The sequence below is a fragment of the Falco cherrug genome, chromosome 2 (genome assembly GCF_023634085.1).
Source record: "Falco cherrug isolate bFalChe1 chromosome 2, bFalChe1.pri, whole genome shotgun sequence".
In the NCBI taxonomy this organism is placed as follows: Eukaryota; Metazoa; Chordata; class Aves; order Falconiformes; family Falconidae; genus Falco; species Falco cherrug.
In genome coordinates this window covers 8735862-8761688 of record NC_073698.1, presented here as the reverse complement: position 1 = coordinate 8761688, position 25827 = coordinate 8735862, and the positions used below count along the sequence as shown (strand labels likewise).

The 25827-nt window shown below is 42.4% G+C and overlaps 1 protein-coding gene across 2 annotated transcripts in view; it reads right to left on the bottom strand.

Annotated features, from left to right (window-relative positions):
• Positions 1-25666, bottom strand: part of PRCP (prolylcarboxypeptidase) — a 33319-nt gene extending 7653 nt beyond the window's left edge. The window contains exons 1-7 of one of the 2 annotated variants that reach the window (XM_055701498.1): positions 25406-25666; positions 7971-8111; positions 6811-6912; positions 6334-6515; positions 5507-5664; positions 4048-4220; positions 1300-1464 (exon numbers count right to left, since the gene is read on the bottom strand). In XM_055701498.1, the coding sequence (XP_055557473.1) occupies positions 1300-1464; positions 4048-4220; positions 5507-5664; positions 6334-6515; positions 6811-6912; positions 7971-8111; positions 25406-25528 (1044 nt within the window). In that variant the 5' untranslated portion in view covers positions 25529-25666. The remainder of the gene's footprint in view (positions 1-1299; positions 1465-4047; positions 4221-5506; positions 5665-6333; positions 6516-6810; positions 6913-7970; positions 8112-25405) is intronic. The other variant, XM_055701497.1, reaches the window with a different exon arrangement.
• Between the last annotated feature and the right edge of the window lie 161 nt (positions 25667-25827).

Here is a 25827-nt window from a genome sequence, read left to right as displayed (position 1 = left end):
CCCACTGGCGACTGGCTGCAAACTGGATTTCTCTCCGTTCACCTTCACTCTTTAGGCCCAGCCATCCAGCCAGTTTTCTACCCAGCCAACAGTACACCCACCCAGGCCATGAGCAGCCAATTTCTCCAGGAGAATGTGGTGGGAAACAGTGTCTAAGACTTTACTAAAGCTCAGGTAAATAACATCCACAGCCTTTCCCTCATTTACTAAGCAGGTCACCTTGCCATAGGAGATTCAGGTTAGTCAAGCAGGACCTGCCTTTCATAAATCCACACCTACTGGTCCCGACTGCCTGGTTGTCCTGTACGTGCTGTATGACAGCACTGAGGTCAGACTGGCAGGCCTGTAGTTCCCCAGATCCTCCTTATGGCCCTTCTCATCGACACCAAGGAAAAGTTTCACCTTTCACAGGAACTATACTCTGACACCTTAGTGACACTAGCTAAAAAAGAAAAATTATATCCTGGAAGCAACACAGCCCTCACCATGCCAACTAACCTAACTCACAGTCTGTTCCTCCTTGCCCCCTTCCCCACGTACCCTCAGAAGCAGGCAGAGAACAAGCTGCAGAGTGGATATGTTGTTTTGATGAGCCCAGTTGCCATATTCTTTGTTACCCATATGGTGTTTCCCTCCCTGTCACAGAGGACAACTTATAAAGCCCACACATCTAGGGCTGTGCAGAAAAAATACATAGGAGGCAGTAGTCAACAGCACACAGTTACTACCTGAACATTAAATCCTTAACACCTTGCTTCTGGAAGCAGCTGCCCTGCTCCTCAGAAGAGAGACTGTATGGAAGCGTTGCACGTGCTTAGTAAATGGGATGGGGAGTGCAGAATGCCCTGGACCACTTACCACAGGGATGTGTAGTTTTGTTACCTACTTAATGGGAAAGGCTGGGTCTCGGCAAGCTACAGGATAAACAGTTTTAGCTAAAAGAAATCAGTACCAACATCAGTATCCTGACATATTTGCATGCACAAATTGGGGTGGATGCCTGGGATGAGGAAGGAAATTAGAAGACCAGGATGCTGCTGCACATCATTTACCAGTCTATATAAACAGCTGAAACTCAACAATTACCTAGATAATGAAGACTGAACCTAAACCTGAGAAAGTTGCTTCTCTTCTGCCTTGCCCTCCCCACTACAATCATACTTGCTTCATGATTACATTTGTCATCCATACATCAGTTACATCTGACAATATATTGACAGCTAAATTACTTGACAATTCTCACCACCTCTAGCTCAAAAATCTCATCAAGCTGCAATTTATAAAGAATAGAGTGCACACCTGATAGTACCAACCCAACTGGCCCAGATTCTTTGTTGCAGTCTCAGACATGTCTAAGCATGAGGCTTCTCCTGAGTAATTGTAGTATAGATTTACTGCCTGGAAAACATTCTGCAGCAACAGTTTGTCAGAGAGAGTGGGATCCTTCAAGAACTTGCAGACTTCCTGCAACACAGAAAGAAGAGTCTAAATCTATAAGAAATAAAGATTAATGTTACACTTGATAGGATATACATTTCTTCTCAAGTTACCCAATTCTCAAATTAGTCAGACCACTTCCAGAAAGCATCTTTCTATGCAATGATATGCCCTGAGCATTATCATAAAAAGCCATATTCATCATAGTAGCATGCACTATGTAAATGGAACCTGAAACTTTACATTTCCTCATTAAAAAAAACTTTAAAAATTAGTACAACCTTAATATTTCATTCACCAAGCTTTTCAGTCCATTCCACATGCAATAAAATAGATGATACTTAAAGAATATTTAGCTTTTCTGTAATGAAAGGTAACACATGCAAATATATATATATATATAACAAAGAAGCTCCAGGTACAGGTTGGAGTTCCCTGCAGTTTGCTGTAGTACAAATGGAAAAATCCATGTAAGGAAAGCTCTAATATTTCAAATTTCTTTTATACAGTAGTACTGCATTGCAAAATTCTTACTACTTTGTGTTCAGAAAATGAGGTGGTAGAACAAGGCACTGTTTCACCTGTGAAAAATTAAGAGCAATCTCAGGTAAAGTTTAATTCAAAACCTTAACTGAGGATACAAGTAGTGGAAAAAACAAGACCAACCAAAACCAGAAAAACTACTGCCCCAGGAAGTTTTTTAATGTTAAAACATTAAAAAAAACAAATGTGAAAATATTCTCTTTGACAAGGCTTTCTCCTTACCCCTGCTCCCATGGAGTTAGGACTAATACAAGAACGGTGAAGGGCAAAAAGCTGTGAATCTGAGCTCCCAGCCAACTGGAAGAACCCAGTTTCTTTCTGCAGGGAGCAAAGGATGCACTACAACTCCAGTACTGCTCCAAGGACAGCAGCACAGGCACAGCTCAAGGCCAATGCTAACCATGCATCTTCCAAGAGTCATAGAATGGTTTGGGTTTGAAGAGACCTTAAAGATCATTTAGTTCCAACCCCCTACCATGGGCAGGGAACACCTGATCAAAAGTCCCATCCAACCTGTCCCTGAATGCTTCCAGGGATGGGGCATCCACAGCTGCTCTGGGCAACCTGTTCCAGCACCTCACCACTCTCACAGTAAAGAATTTCTTCCCAGTATCTAATGTAAATCTACCCTACTTCAGTTTAAAGCCACTCCCCACTGTCCTATCGCTACAGGCCCTTGTAAAAAGCCCCTCTCCAGCTTCCTTTTAGGAACTGCAGGCTGTTACAAGGTCTCCCTGGAGCTTCTCCTCTCCAGGCTGAACAACCCTGTCTCAGAAGTGGACTTACTATCCTTCCCTCCCCTGTATAATCTTTTCCCTTGTTTTCATTATGGAAGCTAGGAAACTGATCCCTCCCTTGTTCCCTATAGACAACATCAGAGCCCAGCTTCCACATTTTGTCATTCCAAATAGGTTTTATGGTCTGGCTAGCTCAGCCATCAGTTCTTAACTCCACAATTAGAGGTTGCACAGCAGAGGGCTACAGCCCTGTATCTGAAGCTCAGATCATGTAGTAAGACAGAAAACAGTATTTCAGAGATAGTACTGGCAGCCGGCAAAAGAAAACAGGTTAAACATGCATATATATCCAGATACCCAAACACACTTTTTCTCCCCTTTCCCAGCCTCAGAGTCAGATTAGAGCTTCTGTTTCAGAACTAAGTATCTGAGGAGCTTAACTCCCATTTCATACATTAATTAGCACTGTCCAGTCGAGCAGCAGCCTCTTCCATTTTAGTTTACACTTCAGTCAGAGATAGCGTGGACACAGGTGAAGGTGAGCACATTTCTTAGGTTGTGTCAGATTGATAAGAAAGCAGAAATATTTTTCAAGGTGTTCATACTGCCCTTTGCAGCCACCCACACAGGACAGGTGAATGTCCCTCCCTACCTCCATCAGACAGCTAGCTCTACACAAGGAAAAAAAATTTTATCTACTAGCCAAAAATACTAGTGTCTTATCTGCCTCACCTTCCATATACAGTAACCCAAAGCCACGTAGGGAAATTCAGCCGGAGTCTTAAAAGACCAAAAACACTCCAAGAAAACAGAAATCTTGGAGAAAGCAATGCCAATAAATAGAACTGCACAAAGGAAGGTTTGCAAGTGTGAAGAAGTGGTTCTGCTTTGAGAAGTGACCCTGCAAGGAATACATTTGTGGGGATCTGCATTTCCTTTGTCACTACATTTCCCACATCAAAAAGGACATTGGCTCAAAACTTTCTCTTCAATTGCAAGCACTGTCAGCTAAGCCTGGCATCAGAAGTTTTAAGGGCATGTGCTTTTTCTGCAGCATTTCTGCTCCTCGAGAACAACCCGAGGACAGCTGAGGTTTTTCAGTCATTCCTGGCACTCTTCTTCTGCTGGGCTCTTGATGCAACCTATTAGCCCCACAAATGGCAGTTAGGCAACAAACCAGTCAATGCACAAGAAGATATTGCCCTGGTTCTCTTTTTTTCAGCCATATGGGCTCTACAGAGACAAAAATAAAGGAAAAGGTACAAGGCTAGGAGAGAAGTGAATTGGTTAAGCCAAATGATCAACTCTACAAGACAATGATTCTCGTTACCTGTATAGGCCAAGCTGGCAGAGGCTGCAGGAAGTCAGCTTTATAGGGATAGTTCACCATAGCCAAGTTTACCCATGTTTCACTCAGCCAATTTTTCAACATAGCAGCATCCTGAAGATTTTTTAATGGGCTGCACAAATGAAATGTGTTGGAAAGCCACTGTAAACCTGCATCTTTAATAAAAAAATTAAACAAAATAATATTTAGACTATTGTACCATTAACACGTAGGTCAGCTGCGCTGCTGCTAAAAAAAATCTTCACTTAGCATAACTAATCTGGTGAAATTCCACATACAGGCATTTTAGTCAGCACCTCTAAGTGGAGGGAAATGCAATCTGCTACTTCAGCATATGGGTATGTCACAATTAAGGTAACATTATTCTTATCAGAAAGATGCCAAACATCTTGTAAATCTGTCTGGTTTTTTAGATAAACATCAGGGCAAGCTTCTTCCAATGAGAGGAAAACTTCAAACCAGATACTGCACAGTACAAGGACTATTAATAGATAGTTCTCTTGGTACTCTCCTGGCCTTTATTTTATCTGGTCTAGAACTCATCCAATTCAGCTTCCTTGATTTAAATTACCTAATTCATCATACCAGGCTTTCTCTTTAGGACACCGAAGTAGCAAGATTATTTTTTAAATTTAACTCCTTTGCTGTACAGTGACCTCACCTGATATAGAATCATAGAATCATTCAGATTGAAAAAAAAACCTTTAAGATCATCAAGTCCAACCACTAACCTAACACTGCCAAATCTACCACTAAACCATGTCCGCAAGCACCACACCTACACAGCTTTTAAATACCTCCAGGGATGGGGACTGAACCACTTCCTTGGGCAGCCTGTTCCAATGCTTGACTACTCTTTCAGTGAAGAATTTTTTCCTACTATCCAATCTAAACCTCCCCCAGCACAACTTGAGGCTGTTTCCTCTTGTCCTATTGCTTGTTGCTGGGAGAAGAGACTGACCCCCACCTCACTACAACATCCTTTCAGGCAGCTGTGGATTCATGGAAGCATTTTGGTTGGAGAAGACCCTTAAGATAGAGTCCAACTGAATCCCTAGCACTGAATCCATAAAGATTGCAGTGATCTTCTATATCCAATTCCCTCAGTTGGTATTTAAATATTTATTTTTTTTAAAGTAACAACTATCTGGCCTACTTTGTCAGAAAGGAATACAAGCCTTGAGGTTCTGATCTGGAGGTAGCTCCTTGTCTGACCTTAGGGATGATTGGACCTGGATTCTGAATCACACCAGGTCTGAACAAAGTATATTTAAAAAAATAATGCTAAACTTATTTGGAAGTTTTCAGTACTGAAAGTATAGTTTCAAAAAACCCAATACATACACAGGTGAAAGCCATAACACAAGCTTGCTGATTTTATGAAATTTTAACACAACCCCAAACACTACAACCCTTCAAAAAAGTATTGGTGAGGTCTTACCTGTTGAAGAAAGGTGGTTAATGGCCTTCCAGGAATTCCGGATGCTTTCTGAACAGCCCGTCCCACTCTTTTTGAAATCATTGGTCACTATGCTGAAGTAAGCGCCACAGGGAACCAAATCACCAAACTGCCAGATTGGGGCAGAGGCTGCCAGAGCTCTGCAAAGGGACATAAGATGCTGAACTCCTGCAAAGTGAAATTCTGTCCTCTGGTCAATACCCTCCCTACAGCCACTAAGTAGAATTTATAATTCAACTTGAACACTGAGCCCCAGGCAGACTAACCATAAATTGCAAAACTATTCCATAACTCCACATGCAAAGGCTGTTGAAGGTTAAGTCTTGGACACAAGTACAAAGATATCAAAAAAACCATGAAGAAGAATTTCAGACTTGCTTGCTTTATTATTTTTCATTCTCATCTCGCAGCTAGGTCTTTCTCACTGGCAGCTGTGCAAACTCAACCGAAGAGAGCCCCTGCCCACAAAAGTCTACTCTCTAGCAAAGGTGGGGGAATTACTGGTTTTGTAGGGTTTTTATGATCTGGTGATCATAAAAAAAAAAGTAGGTGCAAAGTCAGCATTCATAATTGGTCTTACAAAACTAACAGACAGCTCTCAAAATATACACCACTCAGTACCTGCTGACCTAGAGTTATCTTTATTAGGCAAACAGTGTCTCTTCCCAAATTCAAGGTAACAACTCCTCCTGCCAGTAGTGAAAAAAAATCAAGCCAGCTTGAATTATGATACTTCTCCCAGTATCACAATATTTATAGCTCGGAAGCAACAGGTGCCTGCTCTGTTTGAGCAGGGTGAGTACACTCACCCAGCTACCACATGGGGGTACTTCATCCTAAACCAGGCTGCAAGCATTCCTCCATAAGATCCTCCTATAGCTATGACAGGACTGTAACGGGCTCCTGCAATGGTTGCCTTTAAGTACTCAATCAGTACTGCAAAGTCTGCCAGAGCTTGTTCTGAGGTCAGGTAATTCAGATGCTTGGAATCCTGAGACAAAGAAAACAGGTTATGTACAGCACAGGAGTGATTTCCCCCAGCAGTCTTTCTATTCCCCACAGCAGCTGTAGTTCTAGATCTGTGCTAATGAAATATTCTTTGCAGGCGTGTCCCTTGAGATTTTTTTTATATCCTAGAATTGATAGTTACAAAAATAGGACAGTTGTGTGCTTCTAGCACATTTAAGTCTTACTCAGGCTAACAGTCACTGCAGTGGCAGGAATTACAATAGGCAGAATTATGTTTCTATAGAACACATTTAAGGAAGACAAATGACAACACTTACACTAAAAGACTCATTCCCAAAGGGCAAAGATTCTCCATAATATCTGTGTTCAGCAAATACCAACATGGCTTTAAGTTCTTCAGCCACATCCCACATAAAACCCTAGTTAGAGGAAAACAGACATTTAAATAACTTGGATCAATTATTTTCAAAGTCTACTTTCAATCTAGTGTATTCCAACTCTTATTCTCTGATGAGAAAGCTATCACTATCAAAATACAACTAGAAAGCCAAAGTGCAATCTGGTTTTCAAGTATGACTGAAATGAGAAAACACACAAACCCAGATATCCACCCATAGAAAGGGACACGTACAAAGAAAATACACGTATTTTAATGCTGCAAAATATTAAGCAGTATTGTTTTGTGAGTACACACAGGCAATCTTGCCAAAACTCCTACGCACAAGCTTAATCCATAGGAAATAAACATATGCTCAACATTGAGTTAAGACTACATTAGTTACAGAAAGCACAAGATTTGTTTGGCAATAAGCAATAACCTAGAACATTGCAATAATTTATTAGTTGAAAATAAGTGTAACTACAACTTGTTGACAGCAACTTGTTACCACCAGTTATGGAAACAGGCAGACAGAGATTGCCTGCTGACAGAACAAAGTGGGTAAGCGGTCCTTGGTTGCTTTGAGCTCAGCATATGCCACCTCCTGTTGCGTTACTGGACTTTGTATTGAAGTGGCTGAAAAAATAGCCACACACTTCGTTCTGCATTTGTTTTGCTCAGGGAAGTAAAAACTTCCACGTCTTCCACTTCACATTTTTCTTAGGGGAAAAAACATCAAAACTTCCCATTTTACTTGGGGAATCTAAAGTACTAGGATAGGTGTATTTTGGTCCAAAATCTTGCATTCTTAGCTTGAGGCACCTTATGTTTCCTCTAGAAATCTTCTTCACTGCTCCAGGAAGTCAATACAAGCACATCCCTTTGATTTCTATGGGCTTCAAATGGGACCCTGACCCCCCTAAAACTTTTTCTGCACTTCCGTTCAGCTTCCTCTTCCTCCTGTAACAACCATAACAATCACTACAAACTTCTCTTTAAATGATATTCTGACCCTGTCTCCTTGTTCTTATTTTTTCAGTATGCCACTACTGGAAAGAAGGCCTGTAATTCAAGATCAAGCATCTATTTTCTACATACTGTATTGTTGCAGAACCATGTGATGTCTCCTTCGTTGCCTGTATAAAACAGTATTGGTCCATTGTTTTTCTTCCAGTGCTGATCTGCTACTAGATACCGTTGCTGGAATGTAAGGTTTTCATCAAATCCAAAGTGATCAATCTGTAAGAACAAGGAAACAACATTTTCAGAAAACTAAAATTAATTCTGGAGTCCCCTGGAAGCGCTGACAGTCACTCTGCAGATGAAAAATAAAGAAAAGGAAAAAACGTTTTACTAAGATAAAAAAATGACATTGAAATAATTTATATTCATAATGCACCAGAATTCTTCTGCATTATCAATGAAACCAGCCCAAATTACAGGTGTATATGCTGAAGGATAAATGTTTTTTCAGCCATAAAAAAAAAAACACATGCCCTTTTTATAGTATCATACTTAACATGAGATAGAAGTATATTTAGGAAGTCGGACAAATCTGCTGAGGGGTCACAAGGTCTATGATGCAATAAGACTGTATCAAGCAAAAAGTCATTGTTACACAGTGTTTTGAGTCTTAGGGAAAATCCTTACTGGCCTTACTTATTAAAAAAAACCCAAACAAACTCAAGCCAACAAAAACCTCCCACTTCCTTCTCTTCCCCCTTTTGAAATAAGATTGACATTTAAACAGATTCTTGTCACAAAGTGGTAGATTTTTCTTAATTCTTAGAAAATAATAATTTTCTGTAGTTCTTGTGCTACTGAGATTTTTCAGATAGTTTTGTGGAATGCTTCTCCTCCTCTCCTTGCAGTTTTCATTAATCCCTATACCCTCCTCAATTTTTTCCACTGCCCTACAAACATTGCAAGCCTATACATACACCATTTAACACAGACCCCACAGAGTCAGCTTTATTCTCTTAGAAATACAATTTCAATTCCTAAGGTCAATTTCTCAGCTTGTTCACACTATTTTGTATGCACTATCCCCCTTGACCCTTCCCCAAACATTCATCTGTCCGGGAAGGTTTATCAGTTCCTTTTACAAGGTAACTCCCTGCATGGGCATAATTTTATTCTGGAATACCTGTGCAGGCTTTTACTATAACAAACAAAAGAACCCCTCCAAAACAAAACCAACACCCCACCCACCCCACCCCCGAACTACTCCAAGAGGAGTTATCCTGCTTAATCATCCTGTACTCACAAATCACTACTTTTATTCATCAGTTGAAGATGACCCGTAGCTTCCTAATTTGCCTTCATCAGCACAAAGCATCATCTTTTCATAGTTTCTTGCTGGTGGTAACAGCCTGACATCTGCTGGCTTCAAGATCTCAGCTCACCCATCTGCCTTTACACCAAGAACTTTGCCAAATCTCTCAGATGCTCCAAGAACCAAACTTTAACGTTAACTTTCAGATGTTCTGAAAATAGGAAACGTGAAAAAGCACCAAATCACACACAAACCCAAACACTTGCTGCTACTGCAGTGACCTAAGCACTAGGCAGGTTCCTCCAGGCAGTTAAGGAAAGCCTAACTGTTGACCTGCAGGATCCAGCTATTCCACACCACGTACTTATATTTGCTTTGGGTCAAAGAGTGCAGGAACTTATTTAAGATACACAATCTGTTGCAAAGTGCCTTCTCCAAACACTCTCAAAAGTTTCTCACTCTTGGACTGAAGTGAAAGGACAGTTGTGCTGCAGCTCACTGCTAGCACAACAGCAGGAACAGCTGAAGGTCTGTGTGTGGTCTTGTCAGATATGAGACAAGGTCCTCTGAATAAGTTAACTTCAGGAACTGCTTCCAGACCCAAATAAAACTAATTTATGTATGTTCTACAGTTTTGCTCAGCGGGACCATTTACTACTTATTTATAAGTATGTGGTGATGTTATTATGTATGTATTTAAGGGCTTTTTCACTGAACTCAAGTGCTGATAACATACGCTGGGCTTATTTTACACTGACAACTCACATGCTCCCTTTTTTGTTTGCACAGTTACTAATTTCATTTTAACTTCCTACATCAAGCAAAATCAAGAGTCATTAGATAGAGTGACTAGACGTAAAAAGGCAAAACAAGGTCAGCAACTGAAAAAGTTATTGGCCATAAGACCTTGGGACAATTAGAAAAGGATTAGCTAAGGCACATTCTAATAAAAAAAATCATAGTATAGTTTAATAAACTCCAACACTGTTAGAAAGTACAACTAATACGTCTTTTGTTCCAGGACTGTTTGTAAAAGGGAGAGGTATTTTTCTATTTAACTTTTCTGGTTAGGCTGCTAGCCAGTGATAAGAAAAAAAATAGGCTCATGTGTTCTGTCTGCCTTTTATAGAATCATCTGAAATTAAACATTTCACTTTAACTTGATTCTGCATCCTTTCTGCCTGAAGCCACAGCACCTACAAAACTACACCACAAAAAGTATTCAGCTTCCCTGAACTACAAACATAAGTACAAAAATTTTCTCCGTGCAGGCAGCTTAACATGAAACAGAAAAAAAAAAAAGACACAGTGAAGGGGGAAAAAAACCCCACACTCCAAAATCAGAATAGTTTAATGGATAAGCATCCTTTCGGCACCAGGCTGAGACTATTCCTGCAGAACAGATTCTAAAGCCCATCTTACTGTTCCTATTCCACAGGCTGTGTCCTGGTTTCAGCTGGGATAGTGTTAATTTTCTTCTTAGTTAGTACAGTGCTGTGTTTTGGCTCTGATGAGAGAACACTGTTGATAATGTGCTGAGGTTTGTAGTTGTTGCTGGGTGATGTTTGTACTAAGTCAAGGACTTTTCAGTTCCTCAGGCCCTGACAGCCAGAGAGCTGGGGGGAGGGGGGCGCATGGGAAACTTGGAGGGGACACAGCCAGGACAGGTGACCCAAGCTAGCCAAAGGGATATTCCCTACCATATGGCATCCTGCTGAGTATATAAACTGGGGGGGAAAAAGAGGAAGGGGACACACATTTGGCATTATGGCATTTGTCTTCCTGAGTAACCATTACATGTGACTGAACCCTGCTGCCCTGGGGACGGCCGGACACCTGCCTGCCCAGGGGAAGCGGTGAATGAGTCCCTTGCTTTGCTTGCATGCGCAGCTTTTGCTTTCCCTATTAAATTGTTCTTATCTCAACCCTAGAGTTTTATATTCCTTTCCAATCCTCCTCCCCATCCCTCTGGGTGTGGGGCAGTGACCAAGCGGCTGCGTGGTGCTTGGTTGCCGGCCAGGGTTAAACCATGACAAGCTAGCAAACCAGGATATAATTAGCCCAACATGAATATATTTTCCTGAATGACAGTTAATTTTCTTTAGAGATATATTCTACTATAAGAAGGTTTCCTTATGTGATCTCTCAGTCTACTCCCACAAAACAAACCCCCAAATCCCCATGCTCTAGTGAGTCTGCCTCTCAATACCAAGAAGGAGAAAAGCACAGGAATTTAAGTTCTCTTTTGCCCGTTTTAGTAACCGCATTGATCAAAGCGTCATGGTTCTCCATCTTGACTGAGCCACACTGTAGACTCACTCACTGCCAGCAGTCACGTTGTTCTTTCCTCATTCTGTAAAATTTTGATAGCCTCACAGCAGCTAAACTGCCTCTGTTCATCATACTCATGACACACACCATGGACATGTGTAAGATCCCAGCCTGGACACAAGTCCAGACTTCTCCAGAAAAAAAAAATTAAAATCACAAGTACATATTACTCAATTGAAGAGCAGGAATTCCTTTATTGCTAGATGATGGGGCTTCAATACCTTGTAGTAACTTGCTTTTGCAAGGCTGAGACACATAATGACTAAAAAAAGCTAATGCTTCTAACACAGGCAGAGGAAGAGAGAGATGTCACAACTGCTGGTTATTGCCGAGAATTCAAAGAAATTCTGAATCCAGAACATCAACACGCAGTTTGGAGGTGTCCTCACAAGAGTAAAAACAGTTTGAAAATGTATTAAATCAGAGGGAAGAAGCACAAGAATTAATATAAAATTGTGCTGAAGAACAGCAGATGGAGCTGTCGTGTAGTCAAACTGCTGCAGGAACCTGCAGGGCTGCACGTGGGAGCCCTGCTCCTCCTTCAACAAGCCCTGTCCTTTCACCATCCTTTACAGAACACGTATGCAAACAAGGAATAAACCCCACAAACTGTCGGAAGTATACTTTACAACAGACATTACCTAGGTATATTTTTTGTAGCATTTTTTCTTAAGTCAGATTCCATTCAAAAGTTAAACAAAATTTTCCACACTTACGCAAAATGAGCAGTGGCTTTTGCAACCAGACTTACACTACAACAGCAAAAGAAAAAAGCAGTTTACGTATTGTGAATGTACTAAACTGTTGGTTAAAAGTAACAACGGTCAAGGTATACTAGCATGTACGAGGGGTTTTCCCATTACAATTTTCATCATTACAATTAATGCCAGGATGTCATCAGTAAGTACAAGGTCTTGAGCAACCTAACACATCCTTGAAGTTGGCCCTGCTTTGAGTGGGAGGTTAGACCAGATGATACGCAAAGTGCCCTTCCAAAACAAAACTGTTCCAGGATTAATCCAAAGCAGTTATACAGCCTAAAATGTTAAGCTTCAGTAAAGAGGACTACCTAGCAAGTTTGGTTAGAAATAAGAATATAGTCATCATCAGCAATACAACAGCAATGTTTTATTACAAATGAAAGTACAACATGCATAAAACACTGCATAGAAACAGTCATCCTGATAGTAGTAAAATGACAGATAAAAATAGACTACTGAAACTAATATGTTATGAGTAAGTTTCCCTTAAACTTTTGTCACCTGATGTAGGCAGGATGAGAATACTTTGAAGAGCTGCAGCTGTGAGGCAAAGAAAGCAAGCAACAAAACTTCAGTTCCCTGTACAAAAACCTGTGATCCTCACTTGATTACAAACAGGAACGACCTTTTATCTTCCTGCAGAACTCCGAGTTCAAAGATTCACAAAGCATTTGAGGAAGACACATACATAACACACAACAGACTGCTGAAGAAGCAGCCAGCTCCAGATGGAAGACTGCAGCCACTACCCAAAGCACGGCTGCTGATAACTGCACTCCGTGAGTTTGATTAAAACCAGCAGTAGGCAGCACGAGATATTGTGCCCAAGAGGCTGAAGGCTCAAGTCAGTTTTGATTCTTTAGCTCAGAGAAACTTTCTACAGTGAAGTGCAGCTCACTGGCTCAGGACAAGGAGCCTTCCCCAGGCTGGTCCACTGAACAAATTCAGGTTGGAAGAAAGGGCCAAAACCCACCTTGCTGCCTTCTACCTGAAATACATGGCACGTTTCTTTGACTTTACATTATATGTGCACATGTATCGCATGCTTTTGTTGAGCTCTCAAAGATGACTTCTCTCAGGATGAGGTTTTTTAATGTGTTTTTTTGTTGTTTTGGAAGCCCATTTAAAACAAAACAAGCCACTCTGCCACACATCTTCCCTGGGGAGGGTACAAAAAAAGCACAGCAGATGTTAGTTAGCTGTTCTACAGATGTTAGTCACTTAATATACTCCTGGAAGTATTCAGGAACTATGGCAATGAGTAAAGTACAAAGACAAAACAGGACATGTGGGCTAAAACCCACTTCCTTCTCAGCAGCACCTTAAGGTCAATAGTGATTACAGAGAGAGGACAGCAAACCCAAGCTTTTTACCAAAAAATAAAAAAACCCCAACAACAACAAAAAAGCCCACCCCAAAAAAACCCAAACCCAAAACAAAACTTTAATTCATAGAGTAGCTTCTAACCAAAAGCATTTAATATCATTCAAGGAGGTAGATCGGCACCTGGTAGTTTTGTACTTTTGAGTTTCTGGCAAGATTGTGCCTGCAAGCTTTTGTCATGGCTTGCGTTTTGATCCTCTGTGCAGTAGCTTTATTTTCACAAACTTGGATATTCCATGCGAAATCAAGTCAGTTGTTTTACTGGTGAGAAGCCAGGGGATTTCAAGAGTCACACTCCACCCTCCACACGTTCATGGAGTTCTTTTGAGTGCTCATCCTGTCTGAATTATTTCCTGAAGACAGGCAGATACAGGACAGGCTGAGGATATCCTCCTGCATGAACAGCAGCGTGGGCACTAGCCTCTTTGGGATTACACTGATGTGTTTCTATTCTTGGTTTTGCTCTTGATGAGCTGTTGGGGCTCTGGTCCAGTTAGTTTTATTTCCTTTTATAATCTTTGCTTCTGCCATTTAAGTTGCAGACCCACAATGGTAGGGTCTGCCTTGTCATCTTTGTACAGCATCATATTCAAGGGGGGCCCAAACTTTGTCACAAGTACTACTACAAATAATTAAATAGTCAAGCCATAAAAACCATTGCAGCAGTAGAGTACCACTAAAAAACCCAACACTCACACACCATTTAAGTCTTCAAAGCAGGGCAGACAGAACCAGAAGTGAAAGCTAAAAAAATAATGCTTAAAAAAAGGCCTCCCTCCCTGACAGTATTGTTGTTTTGTTTCTTCCTATTGCACATTTATGTGCATTGTAGCCTGGCAGGACTGAGGCTTCATCTCACCAACAGCTGGTAAGGTTCTCTCAGTTTGTCCCTGCTCATTTAGTGCAGAAGAAAAAAAGATCAAAACAAAGCTAACCTTGATTTTTTTTATCTTTTCAATTTTAAATGCAAGGAATGAGGAGTTTCCTTGCTTTCTAGCCTGACACTTGTGCAAGGGACAGCAGAGACTGAAGATTTGCACCACTTGAAACACACAATCATGTGATGCTCAGTGGAAGAGCAGGGAGATGTAAACTGCACCTTCTTGCATCAGGCCTTGCTAACCCATTAACTTGAAGGTCCTCCACAAAAACATATAAGTAAACTGGAAGAGATGGACTCCATGTCATTGTAATCTTCCACACTTCCCATAATTCAGAGGTTTTGTTCCTAGATTAATAGATCTGTCACATTTAACAAAAGATATAGCACATATGCTTTTTTGTCTGTTAATTGATTCCAGCTCCTATTCTACCAGCAATGGTCTAGAGCGACTGTTAGCAATTTTTCCTTGGCTGGAATTAGCTTTCAGCCAAACACTGTCCCCAAAACAAATACAGGCTTAAGATCCTTGTAACAAAAGGATCTCTTCCATTGCAACTATGTCCTTGTGAGTACACTGACCTTTGACTAGAATCATGCTTCATGTATTTTTACTGAAGGTTCTTCTTCTATGCGGCAGAAACCATGTCACCTGCTCTTGGGAGGCTGCAACTGTTCAAGGAAGTCTGCTTTTAGCACTCATTTATCACTTCAGTGATTAAAAAAGCACTGAAAAGGAAAGCCTCAAACAGGAACTCTACCCCTGCCCTGAATCAGAGTTTGGACAAGCCACTTGACAAGACCAAAGAACATTTAAACAGCTACAGGATATGCTGTAGGAAAGCACCAGGTTACTCAGGTCAGCCCTTGTTAGAAACGAACAGTATATGATGAAGCATTACTTTTATGTTGGAAACTTAAGCAGCTAACAAGAACACAAACAAACTGGTTTCAACTTCCACAAACCATTAGTAGTTTTGTGCTGCAATTGAAACTCCAGATTCTGCTTACCATGTAAAGATGAAGCCCATGAACACATTTAGGCTTTCATTACTTACGCGTAAAATCCTCCAGCAGTCACAGTGAAGATGCAATTCCTAGTTAAAACTTCTCCAGTTGGAAGGACAGTCTGAGAGGTCCTACAGACCTTCCCAATGTTTTCTGTCCCAGGCTCAAGGGCTACAAAGCTCCAGGACAAGGGATAATGGGTGACCAAGGCAGGAGATGGCAGGAATTACTTCTATCAACTTTACTGCTGACTCTCCCTAACCATACCCACCACTTCCCTGCCACTGCCCTTCTCCAAGCAATCAAGAGGCTTGTGCTGCTGAGAATCAATCAGCTACATAAATTTATAACAAACTGCTACTCACACTGCCCAATATCCCCATAATTGATGCTCCCATTCAAGGCATTATTATCCTGGTGAAATTCTTCCAAGGGACAAGGCATATGGAACAACCAGGTCAGAGCTGTATTACCCAAATATAAGGCTGAAGTAAGCTCAAAGAAGATGCACTACAACAAAAACAAAAGTTACCCTTGTGAAAGGTCTCGCAGACCTTTAACAGGCAAAGCCCTTTAATTTTTTCCATCTGCCTTCCAGATTGAATTACAAATACATCACAGTTGGAGGATTAACTTCAGAGGACAGGAAAAAATTGGACTTGAACCTTCAATATGTCACAGATTAAACAATATAAAAACATTCCAGTTCTGCTGAGAGTGTCCTAACATTTTGAGCAGGACTAATCATTTAAACAAAATATTTTGTAAAATAAGTTTGATCACCTCTGATCAAAACAGTTTTCATTTGGAAGATTTCCTCAGCTTTTTTTAAATTGAGACACAGGGAAGAGCAATATTTCAGATTCAAGACAGTATTTTGATTTAGTCAAATATTTTAAAAACCTCTACCCCTCCCCCAAAAAAGGCTAAAACTTTCTAGTTTGCCAAATACCTTTAAAGGTTCAAAGTTGCAACTTTTACTTCCCAGATTTTCAGAGCTACAGAGAAATTTGCTCTGTTGCATCGTTCTCCCAGACTTAGTTCAACCCCTATTATTTGTATTTTATTTTCTACTAACTAATCCCACACAAGATGGGATCCAAGGAAGAAGAGACAGACATTGTGAAAGCAAACAGGAAAACTGTCCTGTCATCCATCCAGATATTCTTCTAATTAGACAAAGCACAGGCAAAACGGCAAAAGCTTAGTGCAGGGATGGCAGTTTATTTGTACTAAAAGGCACCAAACACCTCCATAAGGTCCAGTGCTAGGGATTTTACACATGCCACTGTGGATCATTTATTTAATAGTCACCAATTCTGATGAGCATTTAAGGGGGTGAGGGGGGAAAATTTCAGGAAACAAAGCATCAAAGCAGCAATTAGTCATACAGCCCTTATGCAACAGCAAAAGTACCACATAGCAACTGCTACTTTGGTAAGCTTGCAGCGTATCTGAACACTGAAGAACAACTGCTTGCAGGCCTCAGACATTGGTAGATGGGATGATATGGAGAGCAGCAGCATTCATGGAAATAACATCCATGGCTCCCAGCAAGTGATTTGCAATCTGCTCCCTGCAGATTGCCCTACTTTACAACAGAAACATCAAAGTCTTTTGTCACAGCCATGACAAAAGTTCTCCAGTGGATGAAAAGTTCTAGCAAACATATGGATAAATGATGGGTCTTTATATCAGTGCAGTTAGCACCCAGAAATGAGCTGGGCCACAGATGCCTTTCTTACAGCAAAGCAACATTTTTCTCATCTAGAGGCTCTCAGACTTCTATCCATTTATTTTATCCATTATTTTTCTATTTTCATTTCCTTTTTCCACTTAAAAGTAGGCAAGAACATTTTGTTATGAACCACGCTGTTTGGAACAGGCTTTGAGTAACTCCACAGACATTGGTAAAAGCAATTTGCCATCAACTTGTAGGAGCTCCTGCTTACGAGTCAAGGGAACTCTACATTCCACCCGCCCCCTCCAAGTGGCAGCAACTTGCAGGACTGAAAGCTGTACGCTTGTAGGTGGCCAGATATTTATCACCGTATAGGAAACACTACAGAAATGCCAGCACTTCCAGAGCTGCATGTGCTTCTGAACAGCTTTTGTGGAAGACACCATTTTCAGGGAATCACACAGCAGGGCAAAGCAAGCTGCTGCTTTAAGGCATAAATCAAACTGTTTGTTAATGCTAGTTTTGCTTTCACCCACTTCCTCTAGTTCAGCCTGGCCTCAGTCCAAGTCAAAGGGCCTGATGCCCATCACTTTCAGTTCCCATTGTCTTAAAAGGAAGTTCCTGCATGGAAACTACCATGTAAGCCTACCTCTGACTAGTTTTTACACATTAGGTCCCTTCATGGATGCTTTTTTAGAAAGGTTTCTTGCTTCACAACGCAAGAAAACTTACTCCCTTTGGAAGCAGAATAAATTAACTAGGAATGGAAGGAGACGCGCCACCAAGGGTGTCCATATCAGCAGTCCGAGGGAGAAGCTAGCACACAGTATCAGAGCTCCCTGCATACTCACATCCCATGCAGGCAGGCCTTTTAGCATACCCTCTCCTCTTCAGGAAAGACACACACTTCTCTGATCTTACTCTACAAACACCTTTCCCAGCTAATCTTCATCTCTCTTTAAGCCTGACATGAGGGTAAGCTCATATGTAAACTTTGTATCTTGGCTATAGAAGGGTATAATGGAAAAAGGTGTTATGTCAATTTAAAGATAGAAACAACAGTCCAAAAAGATCAGGTTTTTTTCTTTACTCACTGTATGTTTTTAGAGAACTGCAGCCACACCACAACACAACTGAATGATGCTTGGCAGTGGCACTATAACAGCGCTGAGTATCAGAAAATACTCCATCCATGCTAGGGCTCAGCTAAAGCTTAGGAGACAGTAACTAAAAAGTTAAAATAAGAAAAGATAATTATCCCCTTACACCACAGGTAAGGACAACAGCCTCTGCTGACTGTGCTTAAAAGAAATGCAACTCCTACTGTTCTGTCCATATTTTATTCTCTGAATTCACATGCCTGGAAAACAAAGAAATGAACCATTTTGCAAGTATATGAAGACGACTGAGTACAGCCTAGTTTTCCCCATTAAGTTTCATACAGGTTTCATTGCTTTAGATATAAAAGCTAAATATTCCAGAATCTCTAGTGTCACACCGACTTTGCGTAACGTTACAAATTATCTGCACAGTCTACAAGTTCTTATGCTGTTGGCTGATCTTGATTTCTTCGAAGGCAGATGAAGAAATCAATACAAAACACATTAGCATCAAATCCCATGTTGAACTTCATTTTCCTCATCTCCCCATCCAGCTATCATGTCATCCCCCCCCCCCCCCCCCAAAAAAAAAAAGAAAAAAGGGCAAGAAATTCAGATCCAAGACCGATTCAACAGCTAGAAGCTCATGGGCAATTGGTACATGTCAAAATAACTTAAATGAAGTTAACAGGATTTATCTCATGCATGTCTGGCTTGTAAACAGCTTGTTACTTCAGCCATATGCAGTTTTGTTTATTGTTTAGTCCTTCAGACTTTCTTTAATCAAGCCAGTCTATCAGAAATCTTTCAGTGGCCTACTACAGCTTTTAATGATTAAAGCTAGTGAGATAAAGAAATGCCCGTTTTCAGACAGAGCAGTGATCATTGATGCTTTTTGTAGTCTCTAGTATTAACTACTCACTTGAAGGAAAAAGCTGCAAGTTGCGAGGAAATTAAGTGTTTCCTGCTTAATTTGAGAAGCTGATGTCTGTATTGTGACCCACAGATAAGTAGTGCATAAAAATAAAAATTCACTGACAAGCTTTAAACAAGTACTTCCCTGGTTTCCTGCCTGCTGAATAAGAGCTATTGTTTCTGTGTATAGACCTGGTTTATAGCTTACAGCTCCTGTTTTAAATCACACTATGAAATCACAGAGTAAGAGCTGCCAAGTACTCCTGTACTACTTGATGAGTAAAACATATATTCCAAGTAATTCACCTCAGAGACAAACATCAGCATCACTTCTTCTCTAACTACTGGCATAACTTTTAATTGGTACCAAGGGGCTCTGCAAAAAGCCTTTGTTTTTTCCCTTCACCAGAAGTTAAAAGTACTATTGTATTACAGTGCCGGGCATGAAAAACAAACCCATCTTCACCATTCCCAGCATCTGTTACTATTCCAACACACCAACCTGAGTCACAATAGGATGCTGAAAAAGCTGCTAACCAGAATTAAAAGTGATCTCAATCCATCTTAATATCCTTATAAGTGAGTTTAAGTCCATATTGAAAACATTGAGAGAGCTTATACATAACTGTTGTATATACATTTTTAGTGATACTCATTTACGTTCAACAGTGAAAGTTTCAAATGGTGAAAAATGCTCAAATGAATTAAAAATATCTTGTTCTGTAATTGTAAACTTCCTTCTTGTGAGAACAATAGATGTAACATTTGTTTAAAAGCAAGTTTTGATTAACTTGATACATTAAGACAGCATTGTCATCAAAAAGGTGATTCAGTCTCTCCACTGTGCTTTCCTTTACTCTACACATTCATGTACTGACATGACTGAAGTCAAACTGGTTTTTGATGTAGTACTGATTTTCAGTTACAGCAAGAAAATTCTGGGATTCACTGGCTTCCTCTAGATTGGCCCTTCCTGTAAAACAGAAAGAACCATATCTAAAAAAAAATAATCTATCTTTGCACCTTCTTTGCAATCCCTCTCAAAAAACTCTTTTCTGGCTTGAAATCTACATTCTATTATGCACACTTTCAATGAAGGCTTTCATTTTCTATGCCTAAGAACTTCAATCTGTAACACAAAATAGGGTATTAAAGACACCCGGTACAGCCAGAGAAGATCAAACCGTATTACTTTTTAAACTTCGTTACTTTGAAGCTTCAGCATAGCTTCCTTTAATGTAGACACAGTATGAAGTGCAGATGGGTAAAAAACTGGCCGGATGGCCGAGTCCAGAGAGTGACGGTGAACGGAGAGAAATCCAGTTTGCAGCCAGTCGCCAGTGGGGTCCCCCAGGGCTCAGTACTGGGGCCAGTTCTGTTCGGTATCTTCATCGATGACCTGGACGAGGGGCTGGAGCACACCCGCAGTGGGTTTGCAGAGGACACGAGCTGGGGGCAGTGTGACCTGCTGGGGGGCAGGGGGCTCTGCAGGGGGTCTGGGCAGGCCGGGCCGAGGGGCCGAGGCCAGTTGTATGAGGCCCAACAGGGCTGAGTGCCGGGCCCTGCCCGTGGGTCACACCAGCCCCCCACAGCGCTGCGGGCTGGGGGCAGGGGGCTGGGAACTGCCCGGCGGGGAAGGGCCTGGGGGGGCTGGTCGGCAGCCGGCTGGGCATGAGCCCCCAGTGTGCCCAGGTGGCCACGGCGGCCAGCAGCGCCCTGGCCGGTGTCAGCAGCAGCGTGGCCAGCAGGGCCAGGCAGTGCCCGTCCCCCTGTGCCGGGCCCTGGTGCGGCCGCCCCTCGAGCCCTGGGCTCAGCGTTGGGCCCCTCACCCCCAGACAGACCCGGAGGGGCTGGAGCGTGTCCAGAGCCGGGCAGGGGCTGGGGAAGGGGCTGCGGCACAGCTCGGGGGGGGCAGCTGATGGAACTGGGGGCGTTTAACCCAGAGAAAAGGAGGCTGAGGGGGGACCTTATCGCTCTCTACAGCTGCCTGGCAGGAGGCTGTGGCCAGGTGGGGGTCGGTCTCTTCTCCCAGTGACAAGCGATAGGACAGGAGGAAACAGCCTCAAGCTGTGCCAGGGGAGGTTTAAATTGGAGATTAGGAAAAAATTCTTTCACCAAAAGAGTTGTCAAGCATTGGAACAGGCTGCCCAGGGAAGTGGTTGAGCCCCCATCCCTGGAGGTATTTAAAAGCTGTGTAGATGTGGTGCTTAGGGACATGGTTCAGTGGTGGGCTTGGCAGTGTTAAATTTACCAGTTTTACCTTAAAAAAGACCTGCTGATCTTGAAGGTCTTGTCCAACCTAAATGTTTCTACATGACTTAGAGCAAAGTCTTGCATATGAATTTACTAAGCTATGAAATACTGACACACCTATGAAATCTAGGAAGTTAAATGCAATCAGAACCCATCTTCTGGAAACTGTAACAACACTGGCATGTATTAGTTCAAAAGAATCTGATGGAAGGATTCTTTAACTCAGTAACTTAAAGTACAAACTAACTTTTGTTCAGCATCATTGGATCCACCAGCACATTAAGTCTCACACAGCCATCAGTTATCAAATTGAATTAGAAGATACCACATACATTCTCTTTTCCAAGACAACAGTTTATCACCAAGTATCCTTCAAATATTAGGAAATTTAAGGCATCCCCTCAGCAGTACTGCACTTAATGCACCACAAGTTCTCAGGCTACATTTTTTGTAATGCTGGTATGTGTGTTGAAGACAGGAAAGCAGAGGTGCAAGACAAGGCTTCCCAAAGCTCAGAAAAGCTGCCTGACTCCAGGCCCTCCCCGCTATACTACAAGATTATTTCTACTTGGGCAGAGAAGTAAGATGGCTCTTAAATGCCCAAAGTCCTTCCAATGGATTTGAATTGTGGTCATGGACACAGCTACCTACAAAGAAGCTATTCAGATAGTGGTGGTCTTCCTGCAGCCCTATTCATCCTACACATCATTCTCTGTCGAGTTCAGTTTTGGAGGGATTAATTTACACAAATCACAAACATCCTTTTAGCAAGCAAGCTACCAAAGCAGAAGTGAGAATAATCTTGCATACAAAAGTCATGCTAGTATATCAGAAGAGTTGAAAAGGAGACCAGCTTCCCCAATACAGATAAAATTTACTGATATAAAGATGTGGGTGATGGCAGTTTCTCCTTCAAGGGCCATCTGCTAATCTGTGCCAGCATGAGGTACCCTTATACCAGGGTAATTTCATTTACACTGGAGGAGTAGAGGGCTGAGAGGGATCAGTTACTTTTGAAGGGGAAAGGAGGAAAAAATGAAATAAATCACACCCCAAAGCTAAAATAGGAGTTAAGGACACACAGAGGCCAGTATGGAAGCTAAGATCCTAGTCACGCTCACACAGGCATTGCACGACTTATTTCTCAGCAATCTAAACTCCAGCCCTGTCACAGGGATGTCTGGTAAACAGGAGGAAGTTCAATGTAAACGAGCATTGAGCTGAACTCTGACCCTGTTACTTCTCCATTTTTTATGAAAGCAGTCTTACATATCCTTGCAATATCATAGTAAAGGCTGACACTAAGCCCTCAAGCAACACTACAGGTTTATAGGCCCTCGTGCCAAGAGGCTCCATTTAGACATTGTGATTGCACAGGAAAATTCTCAGCCTCTGAAATTCAGTTCTCCAACGTGCAACATTAAAGTTACCTCTTGAACACTGTAAGCAATTCATTAAGCACAGAATTTATGCAAGGAATCTATTTAGCCTTTTCAAAGTCTTCTTTTGTGGAAGTATTAAATATTTAAAGACTGTTTTTGAAGATATTTATAATATAAACAGATAAGATATTTTTTCTTTGTGGCAACATAATATTTTGCCATATTATAAAATAATTTTTGTATTGTATGGGTTTATGTAAAATTGTTTCAACTTATGATGAAAACCAAAGGGAGAAACAATAATTAAACCAGGAACTTTAGCTAAGTAAGACTCAGCAGCCTGAACTGAAGCAGATGATCCATGCCATAAGCAACTATAATGTAATTAAACTTCAACAGTCCTGAGAGGTGGCAAAGTATCACCGCCCTTATTTAATATGTAATCATTGTATTTATGTTCCACTACAGAATCATAATATAATTTCAAGTTCCCAGACAACACAGACAAGCCCAGACAAGGGCTTAAGAGTTTGCCTATCAGTTCTGGATGCTATGCTACTTGATAAAAAGCAGTCTTACGCCTTCCATGTGATTAGACCTCTCATGCTAACCCTGTGCCTTTCAAGTGCCAGGCAGCAGCATTCAGATCTTTAATGAATACAAAAAATAAACGAATACACACACATCTCCTACCACATTCAATAATAGTCGTAAGTCTTTGGACAGGGAAAGCAAGGATTTTCAAGGTCTGTGAACAGGACTCCTCTTTCCCGCAGCAGCCACTCAGCCAACATGATTTTGCTTAAAGTATGAGGGGAAGAGAATGCAGAAGACTGAAGGGAGCGAGATGTGTCAATGTTACAACAGGATGTTACTGCAACTCTCCCCTTCCTTCTTGCAACATCTGCCTACCTCCACAAATCCACAGATCTCAGGTACACAGCAGCTCTGCTGTTTTGCTGGCAGCTGGAGGGTACACAGGTTGTCTCTATGATAGCTGAGATTAACTAGTTAATATCACAGCCCAGAGAGGGGATGAGGACAGAGGTGTAACAGCGCAGTGACAAAAGGTGGTTCAGACCACAGCACAGAATTAGTATCACTGATACTATGATAGCAATGTGTAACAACTGATGAGCCAGAACAATTAGGTGACACACTTAAGAGTTACAACACTACCGCAGGATTGATATCCCGGTCAACACTGACCACACATTGCTGAAGGTATCTGCAATGTGTTACCAAAATAAGGTTTAGGGCTATTAAAAGAGTTAATGGAGGGACCCAAATCTCCAATCACTACCCGAGTGATTGAAAAGCATTACCCAAAGATGCTTTCAAGACACAGGAATTCCATAATTTATGCAGGGAGACCACTGGAAGAGGAGCACTCCCAAACCACCAACACTGTTTGCAGAAAAATATAATCTCAGTGCACGGGTTTCTCACTAAAATTGTTCCCAACCCATCTCTTACACCTCTAATGACACAAATCTTGACTTTAAAATTATTCCTTAGCTATTCAGGATAATCTTGCAAGGGTTATCTGTCATCTTCATGTCTGTTCTCTCTAAAAGCATAATCTTCCCATTTTGCTCATTCCATTGTAAATTCACCTACAAATTTGAAACAGGAAATGTTCAATCCACATATCATCCAAGACACCTGTGAATTAAAGAGCTGCTCCTTCCCCACTCCCTGTGTGGACAAGGGCATGAAATTCAGATGCAGGCTACAAGCCTGATTCTAATCAAACCAAAGGAATACTAGTAAAGCTTCCTCTCCCCTTATTACACCTCCCAGCAAGAGGTACCATTACCTCCCCCAGCACAGGTGAAGATGCAGACGCTCCCTGACACCTACAAAGGATCTGTTCACTGTTTTTGTGAACATATTGCAGCCAATATTGCTGAGGTCTCTGTTCTGCCCACGGGCTATGGATTTTGCCAACAAGTTGCACGGGGAATTGTTGGAGCAGTCAGGAAAACGAAGCCCAGGATAGCAACAGAAATCTATTCCATATTTAAAACAAAGTCACAGAACCGCTATTTGCAAATACCTTCAGGGTACAGCTGAGTCCCCTCGCGGCCAACATGCTGTGCAGTCTGGTTTCGAACAGATTTTAGTACTAGAATATGGTGTATAGGTGTGACTGAGCAGGCTGCTTGCTACCTTACATAGCCGCAGTAGTCAATAATACTCAAATAAGCGGAATATTCAAGACTTGGAACATTTTACCGAAGAGACCGAGCATCGGAACACCCGTAAATCTACAAAAGCATACAGGCTGCAGCTGAATAAGGCTTATCACAGGAAAAAAGCTCCATGAAGCCCCACGGAAGCTCCCTGCCCGAGCCAGGCTCGGGCCCCCGGCCCCCCAGAGCCGGCCGCGCTGCGGGCACGATGCCTAGTGCCAGCCCCCGCGCCGGCGGGGCCCCCGGGCGGGCTTCCCCTCGCCCCGGCTGGCAGCAGTAGCCCCCTGCCCAGCACCGCCCGGAGGGGAGCACCCCCCTCAAACGGCTCGGCGGGCGGGAGCGCTGCCCCCGGCCGCGGCGGGCTCCTACCTGCTGCGTGAGGTAGCGTGTGAGGTAGGGAGCGACTGGCGGCGCGGCGCCCCGGCGGCAGGGAGAGACGGGCAGGGCGCCGGGCGCCCGGAGGAGCAGGAGAACCAGGAGGAGCCGCAGCATGGCCGAAAGGAACGGAGTCCACCCGCCGCCCCGCCGCTTTATAGCGTCCCCGCGCCCCCGGCCCGGGGGCTGCCCCGAGCCGGCCCCGCGGGGAGCGGCGGGCGGCGGGACCCAGCGGCGGGGGCGGTGCCGCGCCTGCGCACTACCGCACGGCCGCCGGGCGACTCATTCCACCGGGGCGGGGCTACCCGCAGGCGTGGAGGGCGGGCATTAAGCAGTGGGGCTTTGCGATTGGCTGTGGAGGGGAGGGTAGCTCGCGCACGCTTCCGCGGTTGGCTGCGGCGACTCTGGATACGGGT